This window comes from Podarcis liolepis (genome assembly GCF_965112155.1).
Source record: "Podarcis liolepis genome assembly, chromosome: 9".
Classification (NCBI taxonomy): Eukaryota; Metazoa; Chordata; class Lepidosauria; order Squamata; family Lacertidae; genus Podarcis; species Podarcis liolepis.
In genome coordinates, this window is record NC_139564.1 from 11,033,124 (window position 1) to 11,051,737 (window position 18,614).

The 18,614-nt window shown below is 47.3% G+C and overlaps 1 protein-coding gene across 3 annotated transcripts in view; it reads right to left on the minus strand.

The window, feature by feature from the left end:
* Window positions 1–18,614, minus strand: part of CCNI (cyclin I) — a 65,530-nt gene that overhangs the window by 19,307 nt on the left and 27,609 nt on the right. Inside the window, exons 1-2 of one of the 3 annotated variants that reach the window (XM_083458947.1) lie at window positions 15,446–15,560; window positions 6,887–7,043 (exon numbers count right to left, since the gene is read on the minus strand). The exons of 1 other annotated variant lie outside the window; for it this stretch is intronic. In XM_083458947.1, the coding sequence (XP_083315073.1) occupies window positions 6,887–7,000 (114 nt within the window). In that variant the 5' untranslated portion in view covers window positions 7,001–7,043; window positions 15,446–15,560. Of the gene's footprint in view, window positions 1–6,886; window positions 7,044–15,445; window positions 15,561–18,614 lie in introns of those variants that run through there. One more of the 3 variants, XM_083458946.1, reaches the window with a different exon arrangement.

The window sequence follows — 18,614 nt, forward strand, 5'->3', positions numbered from 1 at the left end:
GCCCCCCACTTCTTTTTCCTGTACAGTGGTACCTCTGGATGCGAACAGGATCCGTTCCGGAGGCCCATTTGCAACCTGAAAAGAGCACAACCCGAAGCGCCGTATCTGCGCAGGTGCGCAGCTCAATCTGGCGCTTGTGCGCATGTGGCGAAACCCGGAAGTAACCCTTTCCGGTACTTCCGGGTCGCCGCAGGACACAACCTGAAAAGCCATAACCTGAAGCATCTGTAACATGAGGTATGACTGTACTAACATCCCTCTGTGTTAACTGCTACCCCATTTTTTTTTAAATGAACAATTGGAACCTGATGCAACGCTCCTGCACCTCGGGGTCATAGTTTTAACAGCTGCCTCAGAGACCCTTGGCCCTTCCTGCCACCCAGGCTCCTTCGAGCCGCACCAGCGGGGCCCGGAAATCCAGGATAATCCGTGGTATGTGTGTTATGCTGGTGGCAATCCCTGCACGCTGTCCGGACGCCAGCACACAGGAAACCTGCCTGGGCCGTGAGCCAAGGCGAGAGCTTCTTCAAGAACAGCTATGCCAAAGGGGAGAAGGCAGCTGGCTGGCTAACTAGCTCCCCATCACCCATATTCATTCTCCAGTACAGTCATACCTTGGGTTACAGACGCTTCAGGTTGCGTTTTTTCAGGCTACAGACCCGCCGAAACCCGGAAGTACGGAACGCTAAGTCACGCTTTGTCATGTGCAGAAGCACCAAATCGCAACTCACACATGCGCAGATGCAACGCTGTGGGTTGCGAACGCTGCAGGTTGCAAACGTGCAGCCCGTACAGATCACGTTCACAACCCCAGCGTCCACTGTGTCTAATGCAGGCTTGTAAATAAAAACAATACAACACAACACACCTGGTCGCCAATGGCAAGTCAAGATCTCCTCCAGGCAACCAGTTAGAATTCTCTTTCTATCTTTCTTGTTTAGGTCTTGGATTGTCCACACATACCTAATACAGTAGTAGCTTCCGTTACGTAACCCTCTGGTGACGTAAACTTCAGGATCTGAAAGCGGTAAGCCCAGAAGTATTTGACCGGGTTTCGCCACGCATGCATGCACAGAAGCGGTCCTCAGGTTGCGGAAACCCGGGGATCCGACCGGACCTCCAGAACGGATCCTGTCCGCAACCAGAGGTCCCACTGTAGAAGTATATTCTGGGGAAGCGATGTGCTTGCACTTGTGGTGCACGGGTTTCATTCAGGTGGTCCTGAACGATGTGTCTGTGGATTTGTGTTTGAAGATGGGTGGTAGCCCATCCATCGCGTTAAATATTTTGTATTGATTTTCACTTGTCTTTTTCTTGCTTTATGAACTTTTTACACTGCATTTTGTAGTATCACAAACTGAATTCTGTGGAAATGGAATTCAAACCCAAACACAACTGTTGCTGGCATCCTTCTGAAGTATTGTGCCCAGTTCTGGGTGCCACAATTTCAGAAGAAAAAAATTCCTTCCAGTAGCACCTTAAAGACCAACTAAGTTAGTTCTTGGTATGAGCTTTCATGTGCATGCACACTTCTTCAGATACACTGAAACAGAAGTTGCCAGATCCTTCTATATAGTGAGAAGGTGGGGAGGGGTATTACTCAGAAGGGTGGTGGGAATGGGTGATTGGCAGATAGCTGAAATGAGCCTGTTGACGACTCTTAACGACTGCAATAGGTCTTACAGGAAAAGGCAAGGGGTGAGAAGGTGAAAAATGGCTAGTCATGTATAATGAGATATACGGCTACCTATCTGTAACAATTTCAGAAGGATATTGACAAGCAGGAACGTGTGCAGAGGAGGGCAACCAAGTTGTTCATGAGTCTGGAAACCAGGCCTTATGAGCAATTTACTCTTTTCTGCAGAAAGCCAAGGTCTGCTTGACCTAGATACTACTTACTCTGATTGGTTAACGACCAGCACTCAACTCTGTTATCTAGGAATGCTAGCACAGTTTGGGGTTAGGTGTGTTAGGAGTAGGAGTAGAAGTGCTGTGTATGGTTATGAGAGAGAGAGAGAGAGAGAGAGAAAGAAAGGATTTATTTTGCTTTGTTTTGTATGCAGAAACTCTGCTGGTTTTATTTTTCCTTTTAATAAATCCTGTAAATAGTTATTCTGAGTCTAGCTGACTAGTCATTACCACCTCAACTAGCTTCTTCGCTGTGCAGGAAAACTCTGCTACGGTTGGGCTAAAGCCATTACAGCTATGCCTGACACTTCAAAGTTCCATGAGTTTAGCCTGGAATAGAGGAAACCGAGAGGAGATATGATAGCCATCTTCAAATATCTCAAAGGCTGTCACATGGAAGATGGAGCAAGCTTGTTTCCTCCTGCTCTGGACGGCAGGGCTTGAACCCATGGCTTCAAGTTACAAGAAAGGATATTCTTGCTCAACATCAGGAAGAACGTTTTTGACAGTGGGACGGTCTCCCTTGGGAGATGGTGGGCTCTCCGTCCTTGGAGGTTTTTAAGCAAGGGTTGGATGGCCATCTGTCAGGGATGCTTTAGCTGAGATTCCTTTCCAGTTCTATGATTCTATGACCAAATGAGCCATTGGCCTGATCCACCGGCCTAATCTTATATTCTTATGTGTATAGGATTGCCGCCCAAGACCATTACCTTCAAGTTGGTACCAGCTTTTTTATTGCAGAATTTTAAAGTCACCTTGGGCAGAGAATTTCCCTTTTACAGCAGGCACAGCCTTGCAAACGCCCTGTCAATGATCGGGACATTTGCAGCAGTAAGCACAGTGTTAACAGGACACAGTTTCCTAGTGCAATGAACTGAGAGAGTGTTAATAAATACGGTATCTTCAGATTAGTTAGTTAGGAGACTGTTGACCTTTGACTGGGAAAATAAAAAAAATCAGTATCTAGCGCTAAGCTGAAGTACCTTGTTTCAACAGAAGTCCAGAGTCCCCTGTGATATATTCTAAATGCGTGCCGTTTCCAAAACAAATGATTTTATATCGCTGCAATAAACCCAGGATTGACAAACACTCAAATATATTTCTCTGTGGTGACATATTTGGTATTTTTTTGCCTCAGGCCCCCACTGCTCCCCCCCTCAGCCCCCCATAAAATGCACTCAGAAATCCTAACCACTTTAAAACGTGTCCTTTAAAAACAAAAAAACCCCTTACATTACATATTTGGCTCAAAGCAATTTATCAGGATTTCAGCTTCTAAAAGCCCAGTCTGAATCAATGCCAAACAACTTAACGCTAACGCAGGAAAGAACCCTGATAATCCAGTGGAAACACGGTGTTAAAAATAAATGCAAGTTGCTTCCAAGCGCAGATGCTGACCTAGTGAGTAGGAGGAAGAAGACTTACTTAAGTGGAAACTTTCAGGTCCTAAGTGTCCCGTTAAAATGCTTATATAGAGATTTCTCTGTCTCTCCCCCATCCCCCCTTTTAAAGGGAGCTACAATCGACAGACACCTATCAGGCACAAAGTTCAAATCCTTGTAACTCCATGTAGTTGGCACTCTAAGAAAGTCCTCTGCATTAGATCCTGGAGAGCTATCGCTGGCGGTGCAGATGGAACATTGCCGTTCCCTTAACACGACTCAGCCCCATCTGCTATAAACACTTCAAGCAGTATTAAAGGTAAAGGGACCCCTGACCATTAGGTCCAGCCGTGGCCAACTCTGGGGTTGCGGCGCTCATCTCGCTTTATCTCGTGACGGGGTGAGCTCCCATTGCTCGGTCCCTGCTCCTGCCAACCTAGCAGTTCAAAAGCACATCAAAGTGCAAGTAGATGAATAGGTACCACTCCGGCGGGAAGGTAAATGGCATTTCCGTGCACTGATCTGGTTCATCAGAAGCGGCTTAGTCATGCTGGCCACATGACCCGGAAGCTGTACGCCGGCTCCCTTGGCCAATAAAGCGAGATGAGCGCCGCAACCCCGGAGGCAGCCACAACTGGACCTAATGGTCAGGGGTCCCTTTACCTTAGTCACACCCACATGGGTTTGGTGTTTTTTTTTATGCCTGACAGCTAGCCAACGGCAATCCCAAACTAATTGACCTGAATGCAAATATGAAACCACAAAGGATTCTGTTCTGCAAAAGGTGGGAACGAACAAGCTTGGCTCTGAGGCTTGACAATGACCGGCTCGACATAATTTTTGAAAGGGACAATCTGTCCCGGCAACAATTTAAAGTGCTTGACGCGGAACCCATGCCTGCAAAATGCCTATGGCTTGGGATGCAAGACCATAATAATTAAACCTATGTACTGCCGCTGGAACACAGATGAAAGCATCCCTCGGTTGCCGTGGATACCACGTGGGCGAATGGAAACACGCTCCTCCCATTGCAAATCTCTGACAGCTTATACAATGCAGTGGTTATGGGACTGAGCTATGCAAAGCCACAGCCACACCAGAGATTTAATATAGTGAATAATATATCATGGCATCTTAAAAAGCAGAGACATCACCTTGCTAACAAAGGTCCGTATAGTTAAAGCCACGGTTTTCCCAGTAGTGATGTATGGAAGTGAGAGCTGGACCATAAAGAAGGCTGATCGCTGAAGAATTGATGCTTTTGAATTATGGTGATGGAGGAGACTCTTGAGAGTCCCATGGACTGCAAGAAGATCAAACCTATCCGTTCTTAAGGAAATCAGCCCTGAGTGCTCACTGGAAGGACAGATCCTGAAGCTGAGGCTCCAATACTTTGGCCACTTCATGAGAAGAGAAGACTTCCTGGAAAAGACCCTGATGTTGGGAAAGATGGAGGGCACAAGGAGAAGGGGACGACAGAGGACGAGATGGTTGGACAGTGTTCTCAAAGCTACCAGCATGAGTTTGACCAAACTGCGGGAGGCAGTGGAAGACAGGAGTGCCTGGCGTGCTCTGGTCCATGGGGTCACGAAGAGGCGAACACGACTGAATGACTAAACAACACCAATCTATCATGATGCCCTTCTCCACAAGGCCTAAAGCAATGAATAGATCCGGCTGCTGGTGTTGCCAACAACACATTATTGTGCCTCGTCCTAAGTCTTCCTCCAGATGCTCTCATCAATTTTTGGCCCCTTCTGCACTATGCATTTAAAAATACATTGAACCGTCATGACTTTCCGCGAAAAAAAATATCCTGGGAACTGTAGTTTGCTGGGGGTGCTGAGACCCCCTGCTCCCCTCACACAGAACTCTGGAGGAATAGAGGTATCCTAAGAACTCCCAAGCAGCCTGAACAAACTACAGTTCCCAGCATTCATGGCGTGAAACCATGACTGTTTGGAGCAGTAGACGAGTATTTTAAATGTATGTTGCAGGTGTCTCCTGAGCCTTTGGGCAAATCTTACTAAGTCAACGGAGCCTTTGGCAAGCCATGTCCTCCCAAGATGTTTTCATGGACTCTCGTATCAGGGTAGAAAGTGGATTCATTGCGGTAGGGTCACCTTAATCCACTTTAATTGGGCAAATCTAAATTCCTCCTGTTCTGCAAAATACCAGGAGCCTTTAGGCAGCCACAGAAATCTAGCGTAAGGCATTTTCCAAAAATGTTGCCCAGCAGCGGTCAACTCCTTAAGTGTGAATTTTAGTAATCCAATAAATATGGGAGTCAACATCAATTAGACTGTTCCACATGTGTGCTCCTTGCAGGAATGTTTTAACAACTGTAGCCGTACAGCACAGCCTGTTCTTTAAAGCACTGTGCATCCGCTCCCCAAACAAAGCATTACTCATGAGGATGAATTAAACGTCACGGTCCCCCCTCAATATAAATAAATGGACCTCTTGATTGAATGGGTCGAGCTACTTGAAAAGAAGCAATATTAAAGGCCATCCCCAGTCTCTTGAAAATGTGGGTTGGCTCCTGAAAATTCCTGATATCAGGGTTTCCCAAAGTAGCTAATATTGACCCTCTCCCCCCTTATATGGGGTGAATAAAGACTAGGATTAAAAAGGGCTGTGGTGGGGAAAATGCTTCCTATGTATAGTGCGAATAATAATAATAGTAATAATAATTATAATTATAATTATACCCGGCCCATCTGGCTGGGTTTCCCCAGCCACTCTGGGTGGCTTCCAACAAAATACAGTCATACCTTGGTTGACGAACACCTTAGCAGGCAAACGTTTTGGCTCCCAAACGCTGCAAACCCGGAAGTGAGTGTTCCAGTTTGTGAACGTTATTTTGGAAGCCGAACATCTGGTGGGACTTCCGATTGGCTGAAGGAAGCTCCTGCAGCCAATCAGAAGGCGCGCCTTGGAAGTCAAACATTTTGGAAGTCGAATGGACTTCCAGAACATATTCCGTTCGGCTTCCAAGACACGACTGTATTAAAAATACAATAAAACATCAAACATTAAAAACTTCCCTAAACAGGGCTGCCTTCAGATGACTTCTAAAAGTCAGATAGTTGTTTATTTCTGTGATATCTGATGGGAGGGTGTTCCACAGGGCAGGCGTCACCACCGAGAAGGCCCTCTGCCTGGTTTCCTGTAACCTCACTTCTCGCAGTGAAGGAACCACCAGAAGGCCCTTGGAGCTGGACCTCAGTGTCCGGGCAGAACGATAGGGGTGGAGATGCTCCTTCAGGTGTAGTGTGAACAAATTAATAAGGAACTATGAGCCTCAGAAAAACAGAATGCACCTCCCCTCCCAGCAAGGAACCTCTGCATTTAATAAGATGACTCCACCGTACAACGATAGTGCGTATTTTTTACATTTTAGGATTTCTAATGGTGATCGATGATTAAGAAGTGTTGCTTATATATAAGTATTTCTTGGCTTCATTTCACTTCCAATGCCTGTGAATTCGCACTGGGATTGAGGACAACTTTGCAAGCTCATGAAGGGCGTCAGTGAACTCAATCTGTTTGGAAAACCCTGCGCTAAACCGACAAATCAACCCACTCAACTTTACCTGACTGGACTGAATTCTGCGCAGGTGCACCTTCCATATCTGAGCTTCCCTAGAGATTGCCGTCTCCAGAAGGAGACTCAACCTCTGGCTCTCCAGGGGTCCTGAAAACTTCATGGTACCCCGAGGGACTGCCGGCCACCCAACTGGATACAGCTACCTGCAAAGGAAAAAGAACATAGCAGAAAGTTACTGGTGGGCCAAAATCGTTGATCTGGTCCTACTGGTAGATTTCTGGATGACTTCCAGCAAGTCAGCAAAGGTTTCTGACTCCCAACAGTTTTAACAATATTTGAACTATTGAGAGCTGCATCTGCGAATAGTTTACTTGTGCATTTTATACCTCCTTTTATTCTACAAAGCGGCGTACAGTGGTGCCCCGCAAGACGAATGCCTCGCAAGACGGAAAACTCGCTAGACGAAAGAGTTTTCCGTTTTGCAGGTGCTTCGCAAAACGAATTTCCTATGGGCTTGCTTCGCAAGACGACAATGTCTTGCGAGTTCCTGCTGGGTTCCCCCCCCCCTTTTTCTAAGCCGCTAAGCCGCTTATCAGCTGATCTGATCAGCAGATAAGCCGCTAAAAGCCGCTAATAGCACTAATAGCGCTAATCCGTCAATGGGCTTGCTTCGCAAGACGAAAAAACCGCTAGACGAAGAGAATCACAGAATGGATTCTTTTCGTCTTGCGAGGCACCACTGTACAGGCAAATACAGAAACAAAAGGCAAGTCAGAATATCAATCAAATCTATTGTGAAATGCCAACAGGTGAGCCAGGCAATGTAAAACCATCAACACCAAATTCTGGAGCTAAAAACAGAAGGTCTGGTTGCATAAGCATGTATTGAACAGCCAACTGAAGTCATCAAATAGGGAGAAGACACATCTTTGGGTAAGCTGTCTGCAAAACCTTGAATTCTTTTAAGAGATGCAATGGGCACGGAGTTTGGGCACCCCAATAAGTAGCCAAACTTATTACAAAAGCTCTGGTTTCTGGCTCACATGCAATGCACTGCAAATTTCTGCATGCAATTTAGGCACTCTATCATTGAGACGTTATGGGACGCGGGTGGCGCTGTGGGTAAAACCTCAACGCCTAGGACTTGCTGATCATATGGTCGGCAGTTCGAATCCTCGCGGCGGGGTGCGCTCCCGTTGCTCGGTCCCAGCGCCTGCCAACCTAGCAGTTCGAAAGCACCCTCGGGTGCAAGTAGATAAATAGGGACCGCTTACTAGCGGGAAGGTAAACGGCGTTTCCGTGTGCGGCTCTGGCTCGCCAGAGTAGCTTTGTCACGCTGGCCACGTGACCCGGAAGTGTCTGCGGACAGCGCTGGCTCCCGGCCTCTAGAGTGAGATGAGCACACAACCCTAGAGTCTGTCAAGACTGGCACGTACGGGCAGGGGTACCTTTACCTTTACCTTTATCACTGAGCTATCTATGGCTCTTCCCAAGGTTTCGGTGGGGTTTTTTTTCCTTTTGTGTTTTAAAATAGTGTTTCTAAAAAACGATGCACCATTTACATTTCATTCATTGTTAACTGCATGTCAGTTGAGGTGCTTTTAAGTAGAAAAACAGCTAGCAAACACAGTAAAGTGGGGGGGGGGAGAGAATCCAGAGGATGTGACCATTCAGTAAATGCAAGAGGATACCTGGGCACTGCTGGATCTTCCATTGAAATGAATGGGGAAGCCCAGGCCGGCAAGACTCTGGGTCCTGCAAGCTCTAAATTGCTGCACACGGGTCCAAAGGAAGGCCAAGTCTTGTTTTCGCCTCTGCTTTTCTGCATTTGTCAGTGGAAAGTCCCGACATAAAGTGTGGAAGTCAGTCGACTGAAATTATGACACCTAAGTACACAATCTGCCGTGCCCAGATTTGGATTCTGCCTCGTACCTGCAGACTGGTCAGCAACAAGTGCTACGCTATACTGCTCAGGCACTGAGATTTTTCTGTGCATTTAAGAGCCCGGGCACACCTCCCTGAAAATGCCACCCCCCTTTTCAATCTGAAATTGCTAAGAGCAGCCAGCTGGAACGCAGCCTCGAATGTCAGCATGTGGAATATTCCATGAGATGAGAGAGTTGAGCTTCAGGTCTGGCCCAAAAAGGAGGATTCTAGAAGGGCAGAAAAACTGTTCAAAGGAGGAAGCTTGTTTTTCCAGAGTTTTGAGACCGGCTTGCTCCAGCTGAATGGAGTTTCTGCTCTTAAATCCCTACATGCAAAGAGGGACTTTGCCCCCGACTTAGGAAGAGGCCCAGCTCAATCCCTGTGCCAAAAATCAGCGCAACCTTCCAAATCGACAACTGGCAAATCAAGTTTTGAAGGTGTGTGTCTGCTTTCAGGTGTAGTTTCATCGGTAGTTTCTACGTTCTCGCCACACTTTATGCACCTGCTCCTGTCTCCTCCACTACGTTCCAGCATCTAGAGAGGAAACAGTGAACTGTGGTTTTTCTCTATTCAGGCATCACAACAAACCATCTGTAGCGCAAACCATGGTTTGCACACCCACTTCAAGCCACGGTTTCCGATTCCACTTTGCGAGCCCTGGAGTTTCTCAACATTGCACCAGCCTTACTCTACACTTGTTCCATCTGAAATAGGACTTTTACATCCATCACCCCTGGACATTCCTTTATAGTAACGGAAGGGGGGTGGGAGGGCATTGATACAGGATTCCTGATTTTCCACATATCTCCATCACTCCCCAAGCTAAGTGAACTTTGGACAGATATACTTTCTGGCTTAAAAACACCTTAGCAGAGTGTTTCAACAAGTCTGTGTCCTTAGGTTTTCCAACAGGGGTGGAGAACTTAAATATCACAGAAGTGGAAAGTTGGAAGGGACACCAAGGGTCATCTAATCCAACCCCCTGGAAGGCAGGAACCTTGTCCATTGTCATCCCATGGTTGGGTTTGAACCACCGGCCTTCTGGTTAACAGCCAGGCGCACTGACCCGTTGTGCCCTGTGGCCCTTTTCCGGGGATGATGGGAACTGCAGTCCAGCCACAACGGAGAGGGCACTGGCTCCCGATCGCTAATAAGTTGTATAAAACCAACTGTCTGGGTCTGTTCAGGAAGTCAAGTTAAAACTGGCCCCCAGACTCCAGGTGGTGGCGCTCACCTGACCTCCCAGCAGCCGAGTCACTGCTGCTTGCTGGGACGCAGAGGGTTGTGGGGAGCTGGGCGCAGAGCAAACACGCCGGCAGGAGTGCTGGAATGGCTCTGCCAGTGCGTCTGCACTGCACTGACCTCCCCAATGCCTCATCTGTCGCCTTCCCTATAAGCAACAGCAACTCAGCTGTCATGGAATCATGGAACTGCAGAGTGGATTTGATTTAAATCAAATCGACTCAAATCATGATTGAAATCACTAGTCAGTAAGAATTGATTTAAATCGTTGTTGTTTTTTACAGAAAGACTCATTCTTGCTGGTATAATCTTAATATTTGCAACCAGGGGAAAGTTTCACTTTTGGAATAATAAATGTTCAGAGTAGTTTTTACAGTTAAATCAAAAATTACTGATTTGGTTATACTATTAGAAATACATAGACAAGATAATTATGAAATTATTGTGAGGTTTAATAAGTTAACTGTTTATATTTGGACAACTTTTCTGCTGTACTTTATTGGAAGGAGAAAAAGAATAATTTCCTTAATAACAATTTAAACAATTTATTTAACTAAAACAATAACGCTATAGTATATGTATCCATGTTTGTTAACTAATGTGGTTACTTGGACTGAGTTTTAGCACACATGAAAAACTTTTTTAAAATCCTTATTTTCTGATGAATAGCCTTTGGACTATAATGTAACTTAAATAGAAACTATCTTCAGTAAAAAAAATTCCTCCAAAAGCATTTTATTTTAAAAATCCAATTGGAAATTTAAAAAAATCTTATTATTTGATTTTTATCCACCCTGGTTGGAAGGGATCCCAGGCGTCATCTAGTCCAACCCTGTGAAATTCAGGAATCTCAACTAAAGCATCCATGATAAGAGGGCCATCCAGATCAGATGCTTGCCCCTCGCCGTACCCCCATCCATGCCCCCCAGCAGTTGTTCACCACAGGCACTGCCTGCCTCCCTCCCCCCACTGCAATAAATATACTCTGGTTAAAAGGAACCCGTGGCTGCAGGCAGAGGTCCGTGGGAAAACACGTGAAAAGCTTCTGCCAAGTTGCCTAGGAAGTTGGCCAGCTCTTTGGTCAAGCTGCTGGCAAAGCTGGCAATTGTGAGATTTACAAATAGCCCGCGTGCACCTGTAGGATCTAAACGGCGTTCCCTCTGCCTGCTTTCAGGTAAGCACAAAATGATGAAAGTTGGTACTGGAAACAAACTAATAATAATACCAGAAGGTACCTCGGGTTACAGACGCTTCAGGTTACAGACTCCACTAACCCAGAAATAGTACCTCGGGTTAAGAACTTTGCTTCAGGATGAGAACAGAAATCGCGCGGCGGCAGCAGCAGTGGGAGGCCCCATTAGGTAAAGTTAAGGTTAAGAACAGTTTCAGGTTAAGAACAGACCTCCAGAACGAATTAAGTTCTTAACTCGAGGTACCACTGTAATAATATTATTTCTACTCCGCCAGCCACTCTGGGCGGCTTCCAACCAAAGATTAAAAATGTATTAAAACATCGGTCATTAAAAACTTCCCTAAACAGGGCTGCCTTCAGATGTCTTCTAAATATCAAACAGTTGTTTTATTTCTTTGACATCTGATGGGAGGGCTTTCCACAGGGCGGGCGCCACTACCGAAAAGGCCCTCTGCCTGGTTCTCTGTAACTTGGCTTCTCGCCGTGAGGGAACCGCCAGAAGGCCCTCGGTGCTGGACCTCAGTGTCCAGGCTGACCAATGGGGGTGGAGACGCTCCTTCAGGACCATTTAGGGCTTGAATGGTCAGCACCAACACTTTGAATTGGGCTCGACAATTCTAGCACAACAACAACATTGCAAGACAAAACTTTCAATCCCCACAAAGTTCGTTGAGAGAAATCTTTATACACCAAATTAATCTTGTAGAGACAAGCGAGTTTTTAAAATGGCCTGTCAGGGAACTGCCATCAGAGGCTAGAGGAGAGGTAAGACGCTCCAATGATGCAGGGGAGGGAACCAGCAAGGAGAGAGAGAGAGCTTCCGCTGGGGAAGGAAATCCAGGGGACACCAGGGAGGAAGGAGAGGCGGAGAGTACTGCAGAGGGGAGGCTCCGAGACTCTTCCAGTGAAATCAGCGGAGAGAGCACAGGACCTCCGCTTGGCACGCCCACGCTGCGCAGAAGGGTTCCGCGCAGAGAATCTAGGAGGAGACTGGGCGTCAAAGAATTTTTATGTTGGAGGAAGTTTAGGAGATGCCCACTCACGGATTCTGCCAGTGACTAAGACAGTCACGTTGTAAGGGCTGTCAAACCAGGGAAAGGTTTAGCTATACGACTAGCTTGGAGCAGTTTGCAGTTTACGCACAAGCAACCCCAATTCCCATTACATGGCCATAAGTCAGGGTGTGGAGGGTGTGGTCTTCCAGATGTTGCTGACCACTTGCAAGGGCAGCTGGGGTTGATGGGAGTTGGGTTTTAGCAACATCTGGAGGACAAAGGCTCCCCCCATCCCTGCCCTAAGCCACTGCAGCAAGGGACTTTTAAGATATGTATCTGCAGAAGATCTTAACAGTCCAGCAACTTCAGAAGCCAAAAACCCTGAGAACCGTTTTGCACAAAGGCCAAATTGCATATAATTAAACATGTGCCTTAAAGCTCTGAGGACCAATTTCTGGGGATCACAAATAGAAGAGAGTGCTAAATCTTGCTTGTGGGCTACCCGGTGCCATCTGGCTGGTCCCCTGAGAAAGGGATGTGGGACTAGACTTATTACACTTTTAAAAAACTGCATTTTCTTGATTGTGAGAAAACCTCAAAGCCATGGGTAGGCAAACTAAGGCCCGGGGGCCGGATCCAGCCCAATCGCCTTCTAAATCTGGCCTGCAGACAGTCTGGGAATCAGTGTGTTTTTACCTGAGTAGAATGTGTCCTTTTATTGAAAATGCACCTCTGGGTTATTTGTGGGGCCTGCCTGGTGTTTTTACATGAGCAGAATGTGTGCTTTTATTGAAAATGCATCTCTGGGTTATTTGTGGGGCATAAGAATTCACTTATATATTTTTTTCAAAATATAGTCCGGCCCCCCACAAGGTCTGAGGGACAGTGGACCGGCCCCCTGCTGAAAACGTTTGCTGACCCCTGCATCTAAGCGGTTTACGCGTGCGCAAACGCAAATAATTTAAACTATTGACTAAAAAAAAATATGACCGAATGATCCAAGAGATAACACAAATCTACAGTAGCTAAAAAGAAATAAAACAAACCCAACTTCTCTCAACATTTTAAGAGGAGGGAAGGAGTCTGCCGGGTGTGGATAACACAGGCAGTCCCAAAATATGGTGCCACCACACTCAAAGAAGGAACAAGCTTGTTTTCTCCTGCTCTGGAGGGTGGGACTTGAATTGAATTGAAAGGAGATTTCGACCAAACATCAGGAGGAACTTTCTGACAGCCAGAGCTGTTTGACGGTGGAACGGTCTCCCTCTGGAGGTTGTGGACTCCTTCCTTGGAGGTTTTTAAGCAGAAGTTGGATGGTCATCTGTCCTAGATGCTTAGGCTGAGATTCCAGCATCGCGAGGGGATTGCACTAGGATGACCCATTTTTGCAAGGCAGAATTGCACTGTAGGCTTTTTTGCAAACAAAATCTTGGACATCTGCAAGCAGGCCGTGGGCCGGCTGGGACTGCCCTAATCCCACCCCATTCCACATGTTCCAAACAGACATATGCGGAGATGGACTGGTTTCTAAGCAGGGAGTCTACTATCCAGCTGTGTTCAGACTGAAACTTCCTCTTAGCATATTGAGCTTTTTTTGGGGGGGGGAGTCAGTTTGCTGCCCCCAAAGCTGCTTTTCTAAGCAGCTAACCCAATACACTGCAATTTGGGGAGCCTGGTTGCTCAAGAGGACACTTGAGAGCAGCGCTCTAGTTCCGAATTTGAAGCATGGCAATTTGAAGCATGCTGGAGGAGACTCTTGAGAGTCCCATAGACTGCAAGAAGATCAAACCTCTCCATTCTTCAGGAAATCAGCCCTGGGTGCTCACTGGAAGGACAGATCCTGAAGCTGAGGCTCCAATACATTGGCCACCTCATGAGAAGACTCCCTGGAAAAGACCCTGATGTTGGGAAAGATGGAGGGCACAAGGAGAAGGGGACGACAGAGGACGAGATGGTGGGACAGTGTTCTTGAAGCTACCAGCATGAGTCTGACCAAACTGCGGGAGGCAGTGGAAGACAGGAGTGCCTGGCGTGCTCTGGTCCAGGGGGTCACGAAGAGTCGGACACGACTAAACGACTAAACAACAACAACAACATATGTATAATGTGGAATATTTAATGTGATTGGATTGGATTGTTAAAGTGGAAAATTTAATAAAACTGACTTTTTTTAAAAAGAGAGCACTCTAAAACTGCAAACACAGAAAGTAATGATTAAGTTTCCCTGATGATAAAACAGGGAAGAGGATTCCCTTCGGTTCATTCCATGGTGTGACTTCGGTTGGAAACAAAGGGAACTTCGAACCCTGCTGTGTTTTGTTTCGCAGCATAAAAGGAACCTGGGCTAGTTTTGCTTTTTTTCTGACCAGACTGGTTCTTTTTGGAGTTGACAGAACTCCACAAATGAAACCAGAAAAAAGCCAAAAACTCCCTGACGCCTCCATTGTGGTTTGCAAATATATCTGTCGAATGATCTAAGGCAGCCTTGCCTTCTCCTCTCCCAGCCAACGCAGCGGGAGTTGGGAATTTGTGGGTCACAGAATTGTAGCGTTGGAAGGGGACCTTTAATTCAGGGTTGCCTACACTGACCGGCAACAGCTCACCAGGCATTATTTGTTTTATTGCTGCATTTTATACCCCACTCCTTTCTTGCAAGGAACTTAAGGTGGTGTATGCAGTTCCTCTCCTACTCCTCGTTTCATCCTCACGACAACCCTTTGAGGTCCAGTATACCTGAAGGAGCGTCTCCACCTCCATCGTTCTGCCCGGACACTGAGGTCCAATGCCGAGGGCCTTCTGGCGGTTCCCTCGCTGCGAGAAGCCAAGTTACAGGGAACCAGGCAGAGGGCCTTCTCGGTAGTGGCACCCACCCTGTGGAACGCCCTCCCACCAGATGTCAAAGAGAACGACAACTACCAGACTTTTAGAAGACATCTGAAGGCAGCCCTGTTTAGGGAAGCTTTTAATGTGTAATAGGTTATTGCATTTTAGTGTTTTGTTGGAAGCTGCCCAGAGTGGCTGGGGAACCCAGCCAGATGGGCGGGGTATAAATAATGAATTATTATTATTATTATTATTATTATTATTAGAAGTAGGGCTGGGCCGAGGCTGAACAACTGGCCCACGGCCACCCAGTGAGCTTCGTGGCTCTGTTAAGGATTTGAACCCAGTCCATCGCTCTAACTGCTACACCACCCTTAAGCCACAGCCACCAGTGGCCTCACCTGTGCACCTAAGTTCTGCCCCTCACCTCAGCTTCCTGTGAACAGTAGGAGTCCATGCCTTCCTTCCTAGCGACCTTCTTGAGGCTTCTGTGGGGCTCCCCATATTTTCAAGGCCTCTGCTGCTCTGCTCTTGCCATTTTTCCAAGTCAGGGGCAATCTGGCGTTTTCGCTTTTATACAGAAGGGCAGAGAGACAGGAAGTCACTCGCAAGCAGAAGCAAGACATGAGGTGACTCACGGAGGGAGGGAGGGAGGGTAGTTCCCTGTGTCATATCACCACTCCCCACCTTGGGTCAGTTTCTGTGATGATGCAAAACATCTAGCTTCTTGCCTGCATGCATCTTGCAAAAGGAGATAGCCGCCCGTCTACTAAATACTCAGTACTGCTTCATTTACATTACACTGTAAATGATATTTTTAAGTACGCACGCACGTAATGTGTAAATGTCACAAACAAGCTTTTCTGACTCTTGGGAATCTCTTAAAAATCGTTTTATGCCAACAGGCCTTTGCAGCTGTTTACCTATCGCTTTTTCGAATGGTTAGCTGCTTTTATGACAATCTGCCTTGCTTTTACAGTGGTACCTTGGGTCACATACACTTCAGGTTACATACGCTTCAGGTTACAGACTCCACTAACCCAGAAATAGTACCTCAGGTTAAGAACTTTGCTTCAGGATGAGAACAGAAATCGTGCTCTGGTGGCGCGGCAGCAGCGGGAGGCCCCATTAGCTAAAGTGGTGCTTCAGGTTAAGAACAGTTTCAGGTTAAGAACAGACCTCCGGAACGAATTAAGTACTTAACCCGAGGTACCACTGTATGTGAAAACAAGATCCAGGGATCCTGAGGCACGCACCTCCGGATGGTGGAGACGCCAGGTGCCATCCTGGCACCTTCGCTTGGTCTCAAGTGGCAGATAGCCAGGTGCAAAATACACCTTGCGAATTTCAAACGCTGTCTCCGGGGCTTTTTTCTGAATGACCGGCAACTGCACCTGCTTGCAGCCAACCTCTCCTCCGCCCTTTTCATGCCCCTCCTGGTTCTGCGAAACCAGGAAGGAGAGAAGAGAAGAAGAAGAACAGTTTGGATTTGATATCCCGCTTTATCACTACCCGAAGGAGTCTCAAAGTGACTAACATTCTCCTTTCCCTTCCTCCCCCACAACAAACACTCTGTGAGGTGAGTGGGGCTGAGAGACTTCAGAGAAGTGTGACTAGCTCAAGGTCACCCAGCAGCTGCATGTGGAGGAGCAGAGACGCGAACCAGGTTCCCCAGATTACGAGACCACCGCTCTTAACCACTACACCACACTGGCTCTCAGCTTATCTCAGCAGAAGGGAGACCCCTCCTGTGCCTCTTTGCCAGACTGACCCATCTCTGCCTCTTGGCCTCCATCCTCTCCTGCTCCAGCTTCTGCCTCTGGACTTCTCTCTTCTGCAGACTCTCCCAGCTGACCAAGCCCTATGACCTCTTCAGCTTCCAACACCACCCCCTCTCAGTCTTCTCCCTCTGACCACTCATTGTTGTCCCACCGCCAATCCCTAGGCTCACAGCCCCTTCCTGCAGCCGGAGTACCTAGGGAAGGGCTTCTAAGGATGATCTCGGAAAGCTCACAGGGGAGAAAGCAGTCCTGAAGGTACCAGGGTGAGTCTCAAGCTGTTTAGGACTTTAAAGGTTAAAATCCAGAACTGTGTCCTTGGAAGGGACAAGGCGACAATGCAGCTGGTGGGATGTGCAGAGTCAAGCTCTTAGGGCAAAGTCCAGCAGGGATTTCTCCTGTGCAAGTTCCGTTCAAATGAAGGGGGTGTCAGAAGCAAGCCACCACTAAACCACCACTTCTTTATTAGAAGAAACAGGATGTGCTCAGGTCTGCCAGGTCTATTTGTTGTTGTTTAGTCGTGTCCGACTCTTCGTGACCCCCTGGACCAGATCACGCCAGGCACTCCTGTCTTCCACTGCCTCCCGCAGTTTGGTCAGTCTCGTGTTTGTAGCTTCGAGAACAGGCAGGTCTATAGTGCACAGAACCAGGTCTATAGTGCACAGAACCAGGTCTATAGTGCACAGAACCAGGTCTATAGTGCACAGCAACGCCTCTTCAATAGATCTGCCCCTATGAGGCAGTTGCAGAGTCTGAAGAGCCTTCCCACAGCTGCCTAAGACGACTCCTCTCCTGGGTTTTACCCAAACAATCTGAGACTATGCTGGCGTTGCCTGCCTTACCTCCTCCCTCTTCATGCCTCTTCTGGTCCTGGCAGACCAGGCAGGAGGGGAGCTGGTCACAGCAGGAGCGGGAGACCCCTGTGCTTCTTCTCAACCAGAGCCAGGGCTTTTTCAACACTGGTGGAACACTCTGCCTCATGAGACCAGGGCCCTGAAGGATCTGATTTCTTTCCGCAGGGCCTGTAAGACAGAGTTGTTCCACCTGGCCTTTGGCTTGGGAGGCAATTTGATTCCCTCCCCCTCCTTCTTGTTTCCTTTCTCCTCCTGTGATGAGGATGCGTATTAATGTTTCAATGTTGTATTTTAATCTTGTTTTCCAGTTGTATTCATTCAACTTGTTTTTATTATTGCTTGTTAGCTGCCCTGAGCCCGGCCTTGGCTGGGGAGGGCGGGGTATAAATAAATTTTATTATTATTATTATTATTATTCACCAACCTGACTCATCTCCCTTTCTTCAGCTTCAGCTTCTGGACTGCTCTCTGCCACAGACTCTCCCTGCTCACCAAGCCCTGTTGCCTCTTTAGCTTCTGACACCTCCTTTTCCCATTCATCTTCCTCTGACCACTCACAGTCGTCCTACTACCACTGCCCAGGCTCTGAGCCTTCCTCTCTTGGGGATTCCCCAGCTGGTTCCTTCCACCATTCCTCTGCGTCAAGCCAACCCGTGACGTACAACCACCATTGGGGCAACCAGGGACCAGGCAGGAGAAACATAGCGATTTCAGAAATTCCAGCAGCAGATGGAAAGCCTCAGAGCGCAAGTTAAATGTTAACGGGGAACCGAGCCAATTTGGTCCTTTACTATTTAAACACGCATGCAACCCAACACATGCTGCATTCATTACACAGCAAGAGAGAGAGGTCTGTGGGCAAAATCTCTCTTGGGTGGGGAGGACTTCAGGACACACTGGGAGGGGCAGTGGAATTATGCTGACGCAAAAAACAACAACAAGAAAATGCTGTTGCAAAAAACAG